The 19534-nt window shown below is 50.3% G+C and overlaps 1 protein-coding gene across 48 annotated transcripts in view; it reads left to right on the forward strand.

Annotated features, from left to right (window-relative positions):
* LRRFIP1 (LRR binding FLII interacting protein 1) overlaps positions 1 to 19534 on the forward strand; it is a 161499-nt gene that overhangs the window by 110497 nt on the left and 31468 nt on the right. For 17 of the 48 annotated variants that reach the window (XR_011565966.1, XM_019957993.2, XM_019957994.2 and 14 more), the window contains 5 exons: positions 1581 to 1643; positions 4406 to 4483; positions 5844 to 5888; positions 7035 to 7100; positions 12716 to 12805. The exons of 17 other annotated variants lie outside the window; for them this stretch is intronic. Coding sequence is in view for 30 of the 31 variants with exons in the window: in XM_019957993.2 (XP_019813552.2) it covers positions 1581 to 1643; positions 4406 to 4483; positions 5844 to 5888; positions 7035 to 7100; positions 12716 to 12805 (342 nt within the window). In the remaining variant the exon portion in view is untranslated. The remainder of the gene's footprint in view (positions 1 to 1580; positions 1644 to 4405; positions 4484 to 5843; positions 5889 to 7034; positions 7101 to 12715; positions 12806 to 19534) is intronic. 14 more of the 48 variants (XM_070786956.1, XM_070786961.1, XM_070786959.1 and 11 more) reach the window with 10 other exon arrangements.

Raw genomic sequence — 19534 nt, forward strand, 5'->3', positions numbered from 1 at the left:
AGGCCCTGTCTTCCCCTTTATGTTGCTTTTTGCACTGACAGCTTTTGGACTTTCTCGAGCTCTGTTTTCCTTTTCAGTAATAATACAGCACTCAGGAGACAGAAGCAGTTGCAGCCATTCTGTTCTCTTGGGATGCTGACAACTTTGCTTCCTGTGCTCAGCATCCCTACAGGCTGTCTACTGCTGACATCACAGGACAGGGACTCTGATGGCCCCCGACTGCTTGTCGGGGCTAAATTGACTAGTTAGTAACTTACCACCCTAGATGCGTTATTCCACTATGTTGATCACAAAGATTCATAGTTTAGAGTGGAAGTTACTTAAGAAGTTCCTTAGTCCAACTTCTACCCAGGATTACATTCTTCTCTAGAACGTCCCAAACGTGTAGTTGGCAGCGTTTGTGCCTGTACAGGTGGCATCAAGCTCTGTATTGCTTATATCCACATATTTTAATCTTTGATTTTTATATTGAAACAATAAAAGTGTGCCTTGTGCTTTCATGATTAAGTAATGCCTCTAGAAATTAGATAGAAAAGAACTTGACTATCAAACTGTTCACTGAAGAGCAAAATTGAATATAAAATCGATTTAATAAACAATCAGGAAATAGAATGACCCAAGTACCGAATAGCCTACATCTAAGCGGCATCTTGGGCTCCCAGGTGGCACTAGTGGTAAAGAACCCACCTGCCATGCAGGAGATGTGAGAAACCTGGGTTCAGTCCCTGGGTCGGGAAGATCCCCTGGAGGAGGGCACGGCAACCCACGCTGGTATTCTTGCCTGGAGAATCCCATGGACAGAGGAGCCTGGCGGGCTACAGTCTGTGGGGTCACCAAGAGTCTGACATGCCAGAAGCAACCAAGCCTGCGTGCATTGTAACGGCCACACACACCACCTCCCCAGCCACAATCTTGGTGGGATCCTCTCTTTATAAGGTGTGTGTTGAGACCCCACAGGGCGACGGCAGGGCCCAGCCTTCTGTGGATGGTTCTCAGCTGCAAGAGGGTGCCGCTTCCCTCAGGCTCCACTCGCCTCCCTCCAAAGCCTCCCTGGAGCTTTAGAGCTGAGCTGTAGCCCTCGGATGTGCTGAGCTGAGCAAAGGGTGAAAACTGTGCAATAAGTGGAATTTCAGTTACCGACAAAGAGGTGCATTGGTTCGGCCAAAAAGTTCGTACGTCTGACAGAAAAACCCAAGTGAACTTTTTGGCCAACCCAGTAACACGGGAAGTCTAGACTAAGAGGTTATAGACAGTCCACCATGAGATTTAGTTAGTAGTTACAAATAATAATAAACAGGTACGCTGAAATATAAAGAGTGAAACCCTAATGATAATAGTTAAATCACGTGATGCCACCGAGACATAAACAAAGCTTTGCTTTGTAAAACAAAGCTCAGGCCCCTAATGGTTAAAGGGTTCTGCTGTCGTGGAGCATGTCAGTTCTCTCGCTGCCCGTCAGTCCGGGAGTACTAACACTGGTCTGGCTGTGTGATTGCATAGTCGCCTCTTAACCGAGACTGGTGGTGCTTTGCAGGAGTGAGAAAGGGCTCATCACTTACACTGTCTTCTTTGCCGCTCAGAATTCCAGCTACAGCGGTGACGGCCGATTCTCCACTCTGTCATCATCCAGAGAGGACACCTTGGTTGGTTTTATCTTAAATCTTTCCTGTCCTCGCTGCAGAAACTGTAGGTTTTGTAGCATGTGCTCTTGTATGTGTAAACTCAGCTCTCTTTCTCTTTTAATGTCTGTTCTATGAAGTTTCATTTGGATAACTGTTAAGGTCCATTTAGGAGCAGTAATTAACATGATATATTTAATTCAGATTTACCCCACTATCTTGCCTTTGATTTCAGATTCGAAAGTTGGAATACACATTGTGATGTCAGGCGAGGTACAGTGAAAGGAAATAGGTGGATATTTAGTAGTTAGAATTAATCAAAGGGGAAAGAGAGAAGAAGCCTTGAAATTCTTTCCTTGAGGGTTCTTGAAAGCAGACTGACCTTGCAGGGTAAATGCACACATGGAGTAATTTTACAGGAACAGACTAGACTGAAATGAAAATCCAATCCAAATGTCTACACAGGAGCATTCCTTCCCATACTTTAAGGACACAATCAACCTTGATAGGCACATATTTCTCAATTATTGAAGAGCCCTAATGAGCAAGGCTCGTTTATCCTAGGTAAGGCTTGTGTTCACTCAGCAAACACTAGGGAACTAGTTTAAGTGGGGCAGTCACAGCGACAAGCAGGCGAGTTAGGTCCTCTGGAAGCATTTACTTCTAGAACAGAGGACAGATCCCTGTATGTGATACACTGGAGCAGAAACTAATTTTGCCAGGAAGTGTCATAATACAAGGATGTCAACTGACTCTTAAAGAATACATGGGGAGGGGAAATAAATAGAAACTAACTTGGCAGAGCCACAGCATTCTAACCATGGTCCTCACCCTGTCCTCAGCCCCCTTCCGCTTTGTGTTCCTGCTGTGAGGGAGGCAGGGGCTCCAGCTCCTCCATCACCCCATCAGCTTGCCCACTTCCCAGCCCCCCACTGCTGCCCCCCAGCCCCCTCTAATGATGAATATCCATCCTTTCCTTCCCCGAGGAGGTGAATTCCGACTGAGTACAGGATCAGCTGTCAATACCCAAGGACTGGTGGGGTTTGACACCATGAATTTTTTGTGTATTGGGGGCATTTCTTAATTCAGTGGGAGATTTTGCTGCCAAAAAGAGCACTTTGTCATTCAGAAAACTTAACTTCCTCCACACTTTCCAAGCTTAAATACTTTCTGTAAAATAGAAGACAATGACAGAAATCTAATACTCAGATGTGATTTGGTCATCAAAGTTCAGCATATATCTGACTCCTTTAAACTCAGTTGAAATAACCCACATCCAAAGTACTAAGGGCGAAAGTAGAGCTGTCCAAAAGTAAATTAATTAAATAAAAGGTTTACTCATATAAGGGGCTTCCCTGGCGGCTCAGATGGTAAAGAATCTGCCTGCAGTGGGGGAAACCCGGGTTCAAACTCTGGGTCAGGAAGATCTTCTAGAGAAGGAAATGGAAACCCACTCCAGTATGCTTGCCTAGAGAATTTCATGGACAAAGGAGCCTGGTGGGCTAAAGTCCATGAGATCACAAAGAGTTGGACACGACTGAGCGACTAACACACTTACTCATATAAAAAGTAGAGCTGGCCCATTCAAAACCCGAAACATCAGAACTTCCCGAAGGACGTGTGTCCCTACCATGCAGCTGCCTGAGATCACGTTTTACTCAGCATCCTCGGAGGCTTGCTGGTAATTCCTGTGCTCCGCAGCTGCCATAGCTGTTCCTGCAAACACACTGGCTGGTTTGCTTTGATTTCACTCTAACGATGGGAAGGAATCATGCGGCGCACAGTACTGTCTTCAGTCCTGTAGTGCTGTCTTCCTTTCTGAAGACCCTCTCTTGCCTTAGACTTGCCGGAAGCAAGCCCTGGACGTGGCCGTGCAGTGTCAGGTGGAGGCCTTGGGCTCTTTCTGTGACCCAGAGGGGCTGACAGGGTGGCTTCCACGAAGGGCACTCTCTCAACCTCTGGAACAGGTTTTCGGATTCATGTTAAATGTTAAAAACCTTCTACCTGCCCATCCCAGGATTCCACTCGCTTGTCCTTCAGGTCATTCTAGGGTAGTTTCTTCAAGGCACACAGATGACAGGCTCCAGTTATGGGATCCTCAAGGCCCAGTGGAATATCCTAGGGACCATCAGACTGTTTCAACAGCATCACTTCATCCCCTTCAAGCACTGCCCTGGGTTTGTACCGTCAGGAAAATACTGCTGATGTGGGGATCAGAAACCGCTGGCACCCTCGTCAAGGATCCTTCCTTTTGGATAGAACGCTTTGGATAGAAACTATTCATCTATCTAGTAATATTCCCCAGAAATGCTGTATAGACTGCTGGCCTCAGAACTGTACCACTGAGTCAGTCATGTCTTCTGTGAGTCCTGAGCACGTGGAGCATGTCCATACCTAACCAAGGACTCCAAGCTGCAGATCGTCACCAACTGGCTGCATAGAACGGAGATTACTGTCTCTGTAAACTCCTGACTTTGAGTTTTTCCCACCAAATGTTAAATATTAGAGTTTGCATCAAAAAGACCTTCAGAGCCCCTAGGGCCTAGCTGTCGGCTCAGAGCGATGAGCTCTGCCTTTGCCTGGGCATAGACTCCGAAGTCCTGACTTGGTCCCGTGGCACAGCTCTGTCACCTCACTGAACTGTCTCTGTGCTCTCCCCTCTCTCTCGCTTGCATGTCCTTTCCTGATGTTGCGGAAGCCGGTTTTCTGTGCCTTGATGATGCCTTTGAGATGGAATGAAGCTGTAAGCTTTTTCCCCACCTCCAGCCCGTTTTCTCTGATTCCAGGGACTTTCCTGCTCAGACCTTGGGCTTCGCCATCGTGGCCTGGCTCCCAAACCCCTGTCTGCCCAGAATGGAAACCGGGTCTGTTCTGCTTTTTACCTCACTCTTCCCTCTTCTCCCTTCTGTTGACTTTAATTCTGAGTGAATGGACATGGACGCTTCAACCTCTTCGTGTGACATCCGAGGAGCCAAGCTTAATAGTGTGTTTCCACTGGCCTAACTGCTGAAGACTTTTCTCAAACCATTTAAAACATTATCAAAAATAATTTAAGACCTTACTTTTTTTTTTAAAGAAGCTTAGGAAAAAGGAGGATCTACTGAATGTATGTTTTCAAGAGCTCTAGTCCAAAAAATTGGTCTCTTGGGTCTCTCCTCCTTTTCCCGCAATTGTTCCCCATTTAGGGTTTCCTTTGTTTTTTTAAAAAAAACATTTTTCTCTTGTAAATGTGTCCAGGAAGCAATTTGGAAGGTTTCTGTGCATAATTGGACTCCTCCGTCCCGGATAGTGGGGAGAGCAGCCTTATTTCTCTGGCTGGCTCCCGGCCGTGTTTCCTGTTTGTACAAGGCCGGCCGAGATCGTTTTCAGCCCCAGGTACAGGAGGCCGGTGCTCTGGGAGGAAGTCGGAGTCAGGGCCCTAGGAATGGATCACGTCACGGAGGTTGAGCTGCCCTGTCCTCGCATTGCCGTGTTCCCTGAGTGATTGCTCCCCGGTCCTGCACATCCCCTAACCCACCGCTGGCCCCGAGCCTCGGGCTCTCCTGGTCCTCTCTGCCTGCAAACGGGTCAGCATGCTCTTCTGAGCCGAGGCTCAGGCCACACCAGCACACCGCCTGTGTGTCCCAGCGCACCCCGCGGACTTTGTCTCTGCTGCGGGTGTGGGCTCCCCTGTGACAAGGACGTGCCCCCACCCCAGCCCCGGAGCAGCTGAGAGCTTCCCAGCTCCTTCTGTATCTTGGAGACCGTCACTCGGATCCTCCAACACAAAGAAGCAGGTTCCTCCCGCCACACCGCTCCTCCTCTGGGGACGTCTGTGTATCAAACGCCCCGACGTGCTTTCTTCCCCTGGGACTCTGGGTTGCGGGGTTGGGGCTCTTGTGGGTGCCGTTGACCTTGTCACCATTCTGTCTCCTTCCCCGACCCTTTCTTCCAGGAATGCCTGAAAAGAAGTGACGAGAAAATAGCCATAGTTTCAAAGGTTCTGCGGGAAGTTTACTATTTTTAAAGCCAGAAATCCTCTCCTATTTATTTTCCTTGTAAATGTGGATTTCCCTCTGTCAGATTTACTGAAAGCAGGGTACCTCCTGGGACTCTCTTCCTTCTGACGGTTGTACAGTCGCTTGGCTGTGATGATCACTGGCAGCATCGTGACGACCTTGTCAGTATTATCTGTTGCTGTTTTTTCAAGGGTTTAAAAACCTGCCATTTGCTTTCATCCTCCAGCCCTCCTACCTGTACAGCGCTGCCCGGCCGGCGGGGAGTAACCTGGTGCGTGTTTCCCCCACCCCGGCCCTTCTGCCGCCCCCTTGGCCTCTCCCAGACCCCACCCAGTCCCGCTTAAGCGCCCCCGCCCCGCTGACTCTGCGCCCCTGCGCCCTCACCGCGCATGCGCACCCCTCTCGCGCCGAGCGCCTGCTCCGAGTGCCTCAGACTGACCTGTTTGCCTCCCTTCCGAGGGAGACTCACCCCTTTACTCGGAGCTTTACACGGAGCCCCCACTGTCCAGATCTGGGATTTATTTCTCTTAACAGGTGGCAATAGCTGGGGAAGACACGTGTCTGCATAGGATGGTTAGGCATGAAAAAATCATTAGCAACGTTTACTTAATCAGTGGGCAAAAACAAAGCTCTTTATTCCTTTGGTAGCCTTAACAGATATGAATCCATTATTCTGCATTACTTTGGGAAATTTTCAGTTTTAAATACAAGGTATTAATACCCTGCAGGAAACTTAAGTATTAAAGTAGCTATATTCTTCTTACTAATAACTTTCTGAATCACCATCCGATTGCACATTTATGAATTAGATATATAACTGGCCCAGCAAACCCACTGTGTCTTCCGGGGAAAATGGGGGAAATTAAAGTGCCATTTATCCTATTGTAAACTCCTGTTTGCCCTCAGTGATTAATTACATAGGATTTTCAAGTTGATGAAATGTTCTGTCCTTTAGTTAGCACTTCTTAAAGAATGATAAAATGTTGAGCTCTAATCACCATGCTGTTTTTATTCCAAAGTCATTTCATATTGGAGTAACTTTCTGAGGGTCAAGTATGAGGATGCCTTGACAAAATTCAGCATATTTGAACTATCTGCTCATTTTAAGTCTGTATTAACAACTTTTTACTTAGCAAGGAATATTTTTTAGAATCCGATTTAAAGGATCTGTTGGAAATTCTATTGCATACCGGTTGACAGCACCTGAAACTCCCCTCTCCCAGATTTCCGCATGACCCTGTTTTGCTGCACTGTCCTTGCCTGTGGAGGCGGTTTTGAGCCTTTGCTGCAGCTCTGCCGCCGTGATGTTTTCAGGACGTGTTCCCAGCATGTCACTCTCCTCTAGCTTACGCTTCAGTGTCTCCCGGGTGCCGATGGAGAGGAGGCACCCCGTCCTCACAGTGTGTTTCCGTCACAGGCGTCTGCGTCCGACGAGAGCAGTCTCGGTGGGGCTCGGCGGGGCAGCGCCTGCGGTTCTCAGGCTGTAAGGCACTTTCTGTGTTTCCCGAGCTTTCTGCTGCATGACCCAGGGGTGACTCACTCTGCACAGCTCCAGTCCTGGGAGATAACTAACCAGAATTGTAGGGAGGAAGCACTATCTCATCCCAGTTTTCCATGCTAGTGAGGGTCATGGATAACATGAGTCATGTAGCCTTTAGTGGCTGGTTTCACGTCCTCAGTCAGTCATTTCAGTCAGTCACATCCGATTCTTGGTGACCCCACCCCATGGACTGTAGCACACCAGGCTTCCCTGTCCATCACCAACGTCTGGCGTCCTCACTCATCAATTTATGTTAATGTCCTCATTCATCAATGTGTGTTGACGTCAAGGGGAGAAAGACTGACCTTCATTGAGTTGCATCCGCTCTTTCCCTGCAACAAAGCTGGAGTGATCTTACAATAATAAAAAAACGGCAAAAGGGAATTCAGCAGGCCACAAAATATTCTCACCTCTCGATAGTCAAGGAAGATGAACAAATTTAAGGACTCGGAATATTACACATATGGAATCTCCTTATTTTATTGTCCTTTCACCTCTTCAAAGGATTTGAAGTGATGGGCTTTCTCGATAAAGGTGTGGAGAGTGGAGTGGAGTCGCTCAGTCGTGTCCGACTCTTTGCGACCCCATGGACTGTAGCCTACCAGGCTCCTCTGGCCATGGGATTTTCCAGGCAATAGTACTGGAGTGGGTTGCCATTTCCCTCTCCAGGGGGATCTTCCCGACCCAGGGATCAAACCTGGGTCTCCCACATTGTAGACAGATGCTTTACCATCTGAGCCACCAGCTTAAAGGTGGAGTAGTTGTATAAGAAATACTTGTTGTGTGGAAAAGATGAGTGAATGAGTGAAGGATAAAGGTAGACAAAATGGAAAAATGAGACCAGTCCATGGAAGTGAGGAAGCTGGTGGCCTGTCCTGAGACCGGTTGAAACTGAGCATGAGCCCCAACTCAGCCCTCCCCAGGGGCAAAAGTTTCTGCCTCCCGGGTCTCCTCCACAAATCCTGGAAAGATGTGTTCAAGCCTCACGTGAAATATGATGGCATAGGAAATACTTGAAAGTACTCTTATAATTTTGCTTTGGGAAGTAATTGACTACTTAATTAGGGGCTTCCCTGGTAGCTCAGACGGTAAAGAATCTGCCTGCAAAGCAGGAGACTCAGGTTCGATCCCTGGGTTGGAAAGATCCCCAGGAGAAAGAAATGGTAACCCACTCCAGTATTCTTGCCTGGAGAATTCCATGGACAGAGGAGCCTGACAGGCTACAGTCCATGGGATCACAAAAGAGTTCGACACAACTGAGTGACTAACACTTTCACTACTTAATTGATTGGCTAAACAATCCAACTTTATAATTTATTATATTTCTCCAATCATCTTGAATATTCAGGAATTCCTGTGAAGAAACCAGCATAACTTACAGTTTTCTTCAGAATGTAATTTTTATAAATATTAAATCTAATAGAGATAGCATGGGTTTTTAAAATTTTTTATCGGAGTATAGAAATCCCGTGGACTGAGGAGCCTGGTGGGCTACAGTCCATGGGGCGGGTTGGGGCGGCGGGGGGGGGGGCGCGGTCACAAAAGGGTCGGACATGACTTAGCAACTAAACACCAGCAACATAGTTGATTTACAATGTTGGGATAGTTTCAGGGGTATAGCAAAAAGATTCTAATACACACACACACACACACACACACACACACTTGTACACTCTTTTGTAGATTCTTTTCCCATACAGTTTGTTACAGAGTATTGAGTAGAGTTCCCTGTGCTCTACAGGAGGTCCGTATCAGTTTTCTGTCTTATATTTAGTCGTGTGTGTGTGTGTCAGTCCCATGCAGCAGGAGTTTTTGCTGACATCTAATTAAACACTTGCATTGGACACTTTTATACTGCATAACATTTTGAGGCAGTGGAGTACACTATACTAAGTCTTTCCCCCAGTTCTTAAATATTTTTGTAGGCCCTTAAAAAGCTCACAAACTACACATGCTGGATAAAATAGCTCTGGCCTATCTGACAGATAAAATGCAACTAAATGCTTTTCTTTCATCCGTAAGAGACAGCAGCATCCTAACTCTTTAAGAGAAGGAAACTTCTGAAACACCAAAGCAGAACTCCTAACTGTTTGGCGGGATGTTCGTCTCATAGGTTCTCTTTGATGTTACTTCTGTAGATGGACTTTCCCCGTAGCTGATTCCTGGCCTTCAGAGTGCAGCGATCAGCATTGCCGATTGCTCTTGTGTACGGCATGCTTTCAGCCTCCTGGAGGAACCACCAGGGAGGGATGGTTTTAGGGAGTTGAGGTGAAAGATCTGGCAGCAGAAAGCCTAAAATAGGGCTCCTGTGGCTGGTATCACGCCAGGCAGAAGAAACAGAATAAAAGGACGTTTTTCCGCACCTAACACTGCATTCCTACGAAGAGGGAGCACAGCACGTGTTTATTAGATTAAATGGGACAAATTGAACCCTGGGACACAATCCCTCAGGAGAGAGTTCTGTGCTGGCCCGCTGCAGGCCAGCGGGCTGAGCAGGAGGGAAGGTTCACTGACCTCTTGTTCTCTGCCAGCTCAGCTCACAGAGTCACAATAGCCCTCCAGGGGGGTACGGAGTTCCCCACGCCCAGGAATGCAGTTTCCCAGGTTCTCCCTCCACATAGGAGCTGTGGCTGCTGATAAATCCACGTACAAAGATCTGAGGACACTGCGCCTCTGGGGTCCCTTCGGTCCTGACCCGTGGTGCTCTGACCTCAGAGTCCAGGCTGACCCCAAGCCCGCACAAGCCAGCCCCGAGCCCCCTTTGAAAGACATGTCCTCATCTTCCTTCTCCCAGAAAGTTTGCCTCAGACACAGGATGTGTTTACAGCTAAACGACTTACTGTGTGCATAAGTTGCTTCAGTCATGTCTGACTCTTTGCAACCTTATGGACCATAGTCTGCCCAGCTCCTCTGTCCATGGGATTCTCCAGGCAAGAATTCTAGAACGGGTTGCCATGCCCTCCTCCAGGGGATCTTCCCGAACCAGGGATCGAATTCGCATCTCTTGTGTCTCCTGCATTGGCAGGCGGGATCTTTACCACTGGCGCCAGCTGGGAAACCCCACTTATTCATAAATGACTTATCACAGTTACAGTTAAATGATTCTTTTTTTAATGACTAGTTCTTAACAGTAGAACAGTTTTTTATATTTTAATTGGAGGCTAATTACTTTATAATATTGTAGTGGCTTTTGCCACATTGACATGAATCAGCCATGGGTGTACATCTGTTCCCCATATTGAACCCCCCCGCCACCTCCCTCCCCATCCCATACCTTGAAACCTTTCTATTTTGTACCTTCCTTAGCATTCGTAAGCTGCTTGTATGTTGTAGGGAGGACTCCTGGCCCTGTGTGACATGACCTTCTAGGTTGTTCTGACCCTGGGTCATCACCACCATGCCACCCGGTCCAGGAGCCATGCAAATTGTTTTATCAGGAGGAGACAGCAGGGAAAAGCCAGCTTGCGTTCTCTGCGTCATCCTCCCCACCCGCGTGGTCAGTAGCCCTACGTGATGCCACCGGTGACATGCTACACAACTTTGCTAAGGTCTCCCAGCTGATTAGAAATGGACCCTGGACTCAGAACTCTCTACCTTACGTCAGCCCGCAGTTAACCACATTGGCTCCAAAGCACGGGTGGCTCCGAAGGTGCCACATGGACCCCATGGCACAGGCTTTGAACTTGACCCTTCCCTCACCAAGTCAGGTCAGATGATGTGAGAGCAGCTTTTGACTCAGGAATTGGGGGAACTTGGGTCAGAAAGAAGCCTTTTTAACAAGAATCCGCCACATCTCTGCACCATAAACCGGGATGTGAATGATGTAGAATATAGTAGGATTTGCCTACACGAGAAAGTTTTCCTCACTTTTTCATCAGCGAAACCCAAAAGGCAAAATATTGCTTTACAGTGCTGATGTCGAGTGTTTTTCTTTATTTTGAACAAATTTTCTTTATTTTGAAGAAAGCTGAGAGGTGAGGCCAGTGACACTGGTGAATTTCCTGTACGTGCCCTGTGTGGCAGTGATTCCTACACGCGGTGTACGTGCCGCCGTGTTGGGTCTGTGCGTCTGAGAAAGCATCTTTCACCTACGTGTAAATATACCTGAAGTGTTTATGCAGCCGAGGGGTGAGTCCGGGCAGGCAGAACCAGTCTGGGGAACTCACGTCTCCATCAAGGCTATTTACAGTCTAACGTTGAAGTGGTTCGTTCAGCAAGTATTTCTCAAGTGCCTCCTGCATGCCAGGCCTCCTCTGGTGGCCAGGGATTCAGCAGGGAGCAAAATACACACAGACTCTGCCCTTGAGAATTCCACGCTGATGGAAAACAGGCAGAGCGAGCAATGGTATTTGCGATAAGGATCAGGAGAAGCCCCAAAGCTATGGCTCCTCCTAACCTGCAGTTGGCATGATGCCTGCGGGTCTCAGAGTGGGGGTGGGGTGGGGGGCAGGGAAGGGACAGTCAGCGGAGGCCTCTCAGACCACTGCTCAGTCTGCTGACGCCCTGGGTCCTAAACAGTGTTCAAATCCTGCCTCTCCTCCCACCCACTGCCTACCCTGCCTTGTTTAAGAGGCAGGTAAGATCTTGTTGTAGGGCTAGAACAAATGTGAATACAGATCAAAGTTAAGAGGGCAGAGCCTCCGGATAAACGATTTGCTGGTGTTTTCCTGTACCAGAAGAGAGAAAGTTTAACAGATCAAAGTTAAGAGGGCAGAGCCTCCGGATAAACGATTTGCTGGTGTTTTCCTGTACCAGAAGAGAGAAAGTTTAGGGAAGATGGATACGTGGTAATGGATACAGGCTTCCCTGGTGTCTCAGTGGTCAAGAATTCGCCTGCAATGCAGGAGGCGCAGGAGACTCGAGTTCGATCCCTGGGCCAGGAAGATCCACTGGAGAAGGAAATGGCAACCTACTCCAGTCTTCTTGCCTGGAAAATCCCATGGACAGAGCAGCTTGGCGGGCTACAGTCTATGGGGTCCCAAAGCATCGGACACCACTGAGCAACTAAAGAGCAGCAACATAGACACACACACAGGCAGCCAGATAGAAGGTCCTGTAGCACTTGAACAAGCCACGGCTAGTCTTGTATTGGCCCTGGGTCTTGTTTTGTATCCACTCGCAGAGATAGTAGAGAAGCAGACTTCTCCGTTGCCCCAAAGCCAGGCCTCTGTCCCCGCCTTTCCTGTTCCCATGCCAGGAGGCAGCTCACAGTCCCCGTCCCCCACCAGCCTCTTCCATGTCATCCAGGGTTCTCTGCACAGAAACCGGACGTCCCCCCAACCCCCGGCCAAGCAGGTGCTGTGTGTGACCTGCACCCAACCGAGCAGGAACCCCACGTTCCTTGATAGGATGATTAAGTTGTGTGTTCTGAGTGGCTGCAGGTTGGGAGCTGGGACAACACTGCCTTCTTGCAGGGGGCCGCCGCTGGCCGCACTAACCTCTCCTTCCTCCCTGAGCTGCTCCCGCTGGCCTCGCCACTAACCGGGGCGTCTGTCGTGTGGCCCCCCTCCTCCTCACTGACCTGTTCCTCTGTTTCTGTCTCTGTGTCCCGCGGCCAGCTGGGTGGGCAGGCTTCGGAGCTCAGCGGCCACTTCAAGTCCAGCTCCCGCGCCTCCTCCAGAGCCAGCTCTGCACGGGCCAGCCCAGTGGTGAGTGGGTCTCTCTCTCTCTGGCCCCTGTCCCCTCCCTTCCTTCCCTGCCTCCTGCCCTCAGACCCTGATCTTCTGACCCCCAAGAAGACCCCCCCACCCCAGCCTCCAGATGCCTGAACCCAGGAGCAAGCCAGAAGGCGTTCCATGACTTAGTCCAGGTCTCAGTTTAAAACATAGGATTGGGGAAGACGCTTCCAAATTTAGAAAAGGACGGCTCAGTGAGATCGGAATTGCCCTGCTCAGGCTTCTGAAGGACCGTCTCGGAAGCCACTGACAGGCCTTCCCGGGAAGGGGAGCTTTGTGTGGTGGGGAAGAAAGGCAGCCGGGTGCATGGATGTGTTGTTTTTTACGATTTAAAAATGGGAAGGATTCACTCTTTTATTTTTTTGTATTTGTCCCAGTTAACTTTTTTTTTAACTTTTATTAGAGTACAGTTGGTTTACGATGTGGTGTCCGTTTCTGCTGCACAGCAAAGTGAACCAGTTACGCGTATACATGTATCTGCTCTTTGTTAGATTTTTCCCATAAGGTCATTACGCAGTGTCGAGTGGAGTCCCTGTGCTCCACAGTTACGCGTATACATGTATCTGCTCTTTGTTAGATTCTTCCCATAAGGTCATTACGCGGTGTCGAGTGGAGTCCCTGTGCTCCACAGGAGGTCCTTGTCAGTTATCTGTGTCATGGGTAGTGGTGTGTATATGCCAGGCCCAAACTCGCAGTTTATCCCTCTGCCCAGCTTTCCCCGCCAGTAACCAAAGGCTTGTATTCCACATCTGTGAGTCTGCTTCTGCTTTGTACATAAGGTCGTTTGTACCACTTTTTTAGATTGGAGGATTCACCTTTAACCTCTGTTTGGAACGTTGTCCATTCTTGGACCTGACAGTTTTTAGGGTGGAGTGAGTGCCCGCACCCAGGCCCTGCTCCATCCCCCTCGACACCCTGGTCCTCTGCTCAGAGCCTGGGAGGCCGACCTCAGAGCTACTCTGCTGTCCGTCACTGTGCACGAGGTGACCCCAGGGCCCCTCAGAACAGGGGCTCTGCCATCTAGTCCCCCGTCACTCAAGTCTCGTTGTTGTATGTCTCCCCCGGTCTTGGGAATTTTAGACAGCGTCACCGCATCTGATGGTTTGTAGGAGGCCACTGTGTTGTTCTTTTGACCACAGGTGACTGGCAGGCCACTTTTGTCCGGGGGACATGTAGGGTGGGGGCTGACACGGTGACCAGGGGAAGGGCGTTCAGTGGGCAGGGGCCGGGGCTGCCACACCGAGGGCCGGGGCCCCTCCCGACAGACCCTGGGCGGAAGAGGCGCAGATTGGCAAAGCTGGCCTCTTTCCTCACCCCTGCATCCTAGAGGAGCTTGACTGAGGCTCTTAACACTCACACAACCCTGCTGTTAGCTGTCTAAAGTTTAGGAAGTCTTCCTGGTCATCAAGAAGAGACGTGGGGGTGAGTCACTCCTTGCCCAGGTGCGCCTGTGGGCGTTGCTGCTTTGTTTTTAAACCAGATGCCGCCTTTGAAAGCCAGGAGGTTTCTCACCCTGTGCAGCTTGTCTGCAGCTCCTGGGGGAGCAGCAAGGGATCGCTTTTACAGACGGAGCCTGTGTTGCTGAGTCGGGGACCTCCGTACCCCCACGCCTGCCTGGCTCTGCCTGCTGCCAAGGCCAAGGCCAGAGGCGTCCCTCACTGGGCTGTACGGGTACTTTCCTGATAGGAATGCTTGCTCCACCATTTGCATATCGAGGGTGCAGAAGCAGAAGGCAGATAAGGAAGCTGAGTGTTAGAACAGAAGAGCCTGTTTCTCTGTGGAAATGAAGGCCGCCCCCTCTGTGAGCCCCCCATCCCCCCATCCTGACCGTCATGTCCTGACCGTGCTGAGGTGGGGCAGAGGGGACATGGGGTGACGGACACCCCACAAAGCCCCCTGCTTACTCCTGCACCCAGGACCCGTCAGGCCAGGACAGGAAGACTTTGAGCTGCTCAGTGCGCGTGAGCACAGTGCTCAGACCTGGAGGGCGCTTCTCCTGATGTGACAGGCGTGAGCGAGGGGCAGCGCTTGTGAACTTGGGCTCCACGGGCAGCAGCCCGCACCTGCGGGGGCCGGCCCGCCTGCACCTTTGGGCCCACAGTCAAGTTTCAGACACACGCGGTCCGGAAACCTTCGACTGGCAGGAGTCGCGTTTTGCACGATGACTCTAGTGTGAAGACACTCATCGTCAGGTGTAATACTCTCTTGTGCTCACCTTTTGGGAAAAATGAAAGTTCACAGTTGTCAGAAGAGGCTGAGGTCTGATTCCACACCAGTGCCCTGCCCAGCACGGCTCAGGGGGACAGGCAGCTGTGAACAGTGCTGGTCTGGCCATTTTGGGTTTATTTGGGCTTCAGGATGAAGCCACAGAGTAGCAGCTCAGTCAAGCTCCCCAGACCCTAGGCCGACAATGAAAGTTGCTCAGTCGTGTCCAACTATTTGTGATCCTGTGGACTACACAGTCCATGGAATTCTCCAGGCCAGAACACTGGAGTGGGTAGCCTTTCCCTTCTCTGGGGGATCTTCCTAATGCAGAGATCGAACCCAGTTCTCCGGCACTGCAGGCTGATTCTTTTCCAGCTGAGCCACCAGGGAATCCCAAGAATACTGGAGTGGGTAGCCTTTCCCTTCTCCAGGGGAGCTTCCCCAATCAGGAATTGAACCCAGGTCTCCTGCATTGCAGGCGGATTCTTTACCAACTGAGCTATCAGGGAAGCCCCAAGAGATGGAAACCAGAAACAAGTTCCTCTGTCATCTGCTTCCTAAACCTGAGAACAGTTTACTCAGAATATGGGTTTAGTGGACGCAAGAGAGGTGAACGTTCACCTGGCTGGTGCCCCTGGGGCCTGATAACGAGAGTTGGATGTCTCTTTGTAACTGGGACGCTAGCCATGCCTGCCCCACCGCCTCTTGGTCCCTTGAGAGCCCTGGGTTTGCAAGACTCCCAGGGACTTGACTGAGCTGAACCTTGAGTTCACTGCACGCAGGTCATCGGTCCAGTCTCCGCTCTCCCCTGAGTCATCTGCTCACTCATAAAGGTCACTGACTCAGGTTGGCACAGTCAGTGAGCAAAGGCCAGCATCTGGGCCCTCACGATGCGGGGGGACCTCAGAGCTGAGGACGCCTCTGTATGAGGCCCTCAGGCAGCAGAGACACTCTGGCTGTGCGGGGCGGTTCCCCAGGGCATGTGGTTACAGTGGCTCTTGGCCATGGGAAAGCCAGAACATGGGCAGCACCCTTGGCCTCTGCAGAGAGTCTGTAGGATGCAGCTGAGCTAGCCCTTGGCTCTGTGCTTCCAGAGCTCAGTCTCTTCCTTGGAATTGGCTCGTTTCTATTTTCTGAGTTCTGGGCGGTCCCAGCACTGGAAAGGGGTGGGTGTTTGTATTTTGGGCTTGGGAGACTGGCAGAGTATAAGTGGGTGTAGTTGGCCGCGTTGACTGGAAAGAGGCCAGGAAACTTGTGCTCAGACTCCTCTGGCGCTCCTGCCTGGCAGGGAGGAGCTGCGGGGCAGGCGGGGCCCCAGGGAGAGGACCCTAGGGGTGACCGACTGTCCCCACCTGGCCTCTCAGAGGGACGCAGGGCAGGAAGGGAGGAGGGATTCCAAGAACCCAGGCTAAAGTTCACAGCTCTCATTCCTGCCTGGGGACACCTGGCCAGGCATACATGCCTGAGCTCCACTTGGAAAGACGGGTAATTGATAACGCTTGAAACATAAAAACAAGAAGAGATTTGAACCTGCTTCTCCCGGGGTGAATTTTCCAGGGGTGGGAGTGTTGTCCACCATGGCTCATGGGGAATGTCCCCAGCTGTGATCCAGCAGGAATATGGTCCCAGGAGGGTGGCATGAGCCAGGGCAGGGGACAGGAAGGAAGCATGAGCCATGCAGGGGCAGCTCTAAGTGCGGGTGGCAGGCTGGTGCCCTGGGGGGTGGGCGAGGGGAACGCCATCCAAAGCAACAGTAACCAGAATGAGGGAGGCGACAGCCTGTCCCACTTTGAGAAAACAGAGGTGCCTCCGCATCCCAAGGGTGCCCCAGCCGCCGGTCCTCCAGCCTCAGGGGGAGCAGAGAGGACCCCCGCCCCGTCTCGGGAGGCACACGCTCCTGGACCTCATGCTCACTGTCACATTCTGTAGGCCAGCTGTGTTTCCTTCTCTGACGAGCCCAGAGTCTTCCTCTTGAGGAAGTTGGGGTCTGTTCATTCAGCTGTGTTTATCGAATGTTCCCGGCACAGGGCTGCAGGGTAAGGACATATACCTGTCCCCGGCAGGGACGCACAGGCCGGGAAGGCAGACCTCAGCAAGTGGGCAAGATGCAGGATAGAACTCAGAGCACAGGCTCTGAGGTGGGGGTGAGCGGGGGGAGAGGGTGCTTCTGGAGAGCTGGACTCAGCAGGCCAGGTGACCCAGCCTGGAGGGGCCAGTGCAGCCGTGTCCCCCATGCCTCAGGGCCCCGCGCAGACCCAGCAGAGCTGCCAGGGCTCTGAAGCATCCTCGGGGTGTCCTGCACACAGCCCAGCTTCACGGGCTGCTGTGCTCACAGAGAAGCATGACTGGTGAACAGGAACCTCGGCCCCCTATGAGCCAGGAAAACAGAAGGCTGTAGTGACTCACGTTCAAGTCTTGTAAAGAGGTGAGGGCAGGAACCGGGTGGAAAAAACAGGTCTTGAATTATGAATACAATAGTTGAAGGACGAGTCATCCGGATGAGGTCAATATTATTGGATTGAAAACCAGAAGTCTCCAGTCTAATGGTAGGCTCCACTGCTGTTTACGTTTGAGGGGTGTTGTCTGAGCAGTGTTCACTGCTGTCCGCTGGTTTCTCGAGAGGGAACCTGTGGTGACCTGCTTCTGTCTGTGGTCCCGTTTCCTGCCTGGGGGCTGGACACCATGAGGAGAAGTTCCTTTGTCCCCAAACCGTTGACTCGGGTTGCCCTGCGCCTACATACTGGGCTCTGTCTCCAGGAAGGTGGGCAAGTCAGGTGGTGATATGCCAAACCTGGAATTTAAAACCTCACCAGACGTGATACTTAAGTGAGCCTACATAGTAAGCTCACTTAGACACCATTTTAGAAGGTTGGAATTAATAAAATATTTAATGTGCTACTTTAAGCTTTTGTTTTTGAAAGGAAAAAGTGAAAGCATTAGTCACTCAGTCATGTCCACCTCTTTGAGACCCTAGGGACTGTAGCTTGCTGGGCTACTCTGTCCGTGGGACTCTCCAGACAAGAATACTGGAGTGGGTAGACATTCCCTTCTCCAGGGGATCTTCCCAACTCAGGGATGGAAGCCAGGTCTCCTGTGTTACAGGCAGGTTCTTTACTGTCTGAGCCACCAGCGAAGGGAGAGTTGACATAATTTAAAATGTCAAAGAAATTTTTCCGAAGTGATTATCTCCCAAAGATTTTTTTAAATTGTTGTTGAAATGCTGTCGCTTTACAATGTTGTATGAGTTTCTGCTGTACAGCATGGTGAATCAGCTATGACTATAGCTCCTTTTTGGGGGGTGGATTTCCTTCGTGTTTAGGTCACAGCACTGAGTAGAGTTCTCTGTTCTCTGCAATAGGTTCTCATCAGTTCACAGAGTAGTGTTCAGTTCAGTTCAGTTGCTCAGTCATGTCTCTTTGTGACCCCATGAACTGCAGCACGCCAGGCCTCCCTGTCCATCACCAACTCCTGGTGTCTACCCAAACCCACGTCCATCGAGTCAGTGATGCCATCCAGCCATCTCATCCTCTGTCGTCCCCTTCTCCTCCTGCCTTCAGTCTTTCCCAGCATCAGGGTCTTTTCCATTGAGTCAGCTCTTCACATCAGGTGGCCAAAGTATTGGAGTTTCAGCTTCAACATCAGTCCTTCCAATGAACACCCAGGACTGATCTCCTTTAGAATGGACTGGTTGGATCTCCTTGCAGTCCAAGGGACTTCTTCAAGAGTCTTCTCCAACACCACAGTTCAAAAACATCAACTATTCAGTGCTGAGCTTTCTTCACAGTCCAACTCTCACATCCATACATGACCACTGGAAAAACCATAGCCTTGACTAGACAGACCTTTGTTGGCAAAGTGATGTCTCTGCTTTTTAGTGTGCTATCTAGGTTGGTCATAACTTTCCTTCCAAGGAGCAAGTGTCTTTTAATTTTATGGCTGCAGTCACCATCTGCAGTGATTTTGAAACCCAAAAAATAAAGTCTTTCACAGTTTCCACTGTTTCCCCACCTACTTCCCATGAAGCGATGGGGCACAGTAGTAGTGTGCATGAGTGTATGTACGTCAGTCTCAGTCTCCCAATTCTTCCCACCCCCTTTCCTTCCTTGGTGTCCATATGTTTGTTCTCTCCCGTAGATTTTAAAAGATGCCCTTGTGTACACTCTTTTGTGATTTGCATATTTCAAAAGCCTGTTCCTGTGACGTTTTCACGTCCACCTAAGGTGTTTAGTATTGCTCAGTAAATGAGAATAAGAGAGTTAATAGGCTGCAAGATCCATGGTGCCGCTGTCCTGTCTGGGACGAGGAGGTGAAGTCCGCAGAGCCCCGTGGCTTGTCCCGGGTCCCAGGCGGCCACGGCTGCAGCGCGTTGGGGTGTGTATTGCCCACAACATCCTCTGGGTCACTTTGTGCAGCAGCCACGACAGTATTTGAAAGCCCTCCATCTGTTTATTCTGTTTCTTTGTATATTACTTTCAAAGATAAAGTGCTGTGCTTTAT

This window comes from Bos indicus, chromosome 3 (genome assembly GCF_029378745.1).
Source record: "Bos indicus isolate NIAB-ARS_2022 breed Sahiwal x Tharparkar chromosome 3, NIAB-ARS_B.indTharparkar_mat_pri_1.0, whole genome shotgun sequence".
NCBI lineage: Eukaryota > Metazoa > Chordata > Mammalia > Artiodactyla > Bovidae > Bos > Bos indicus.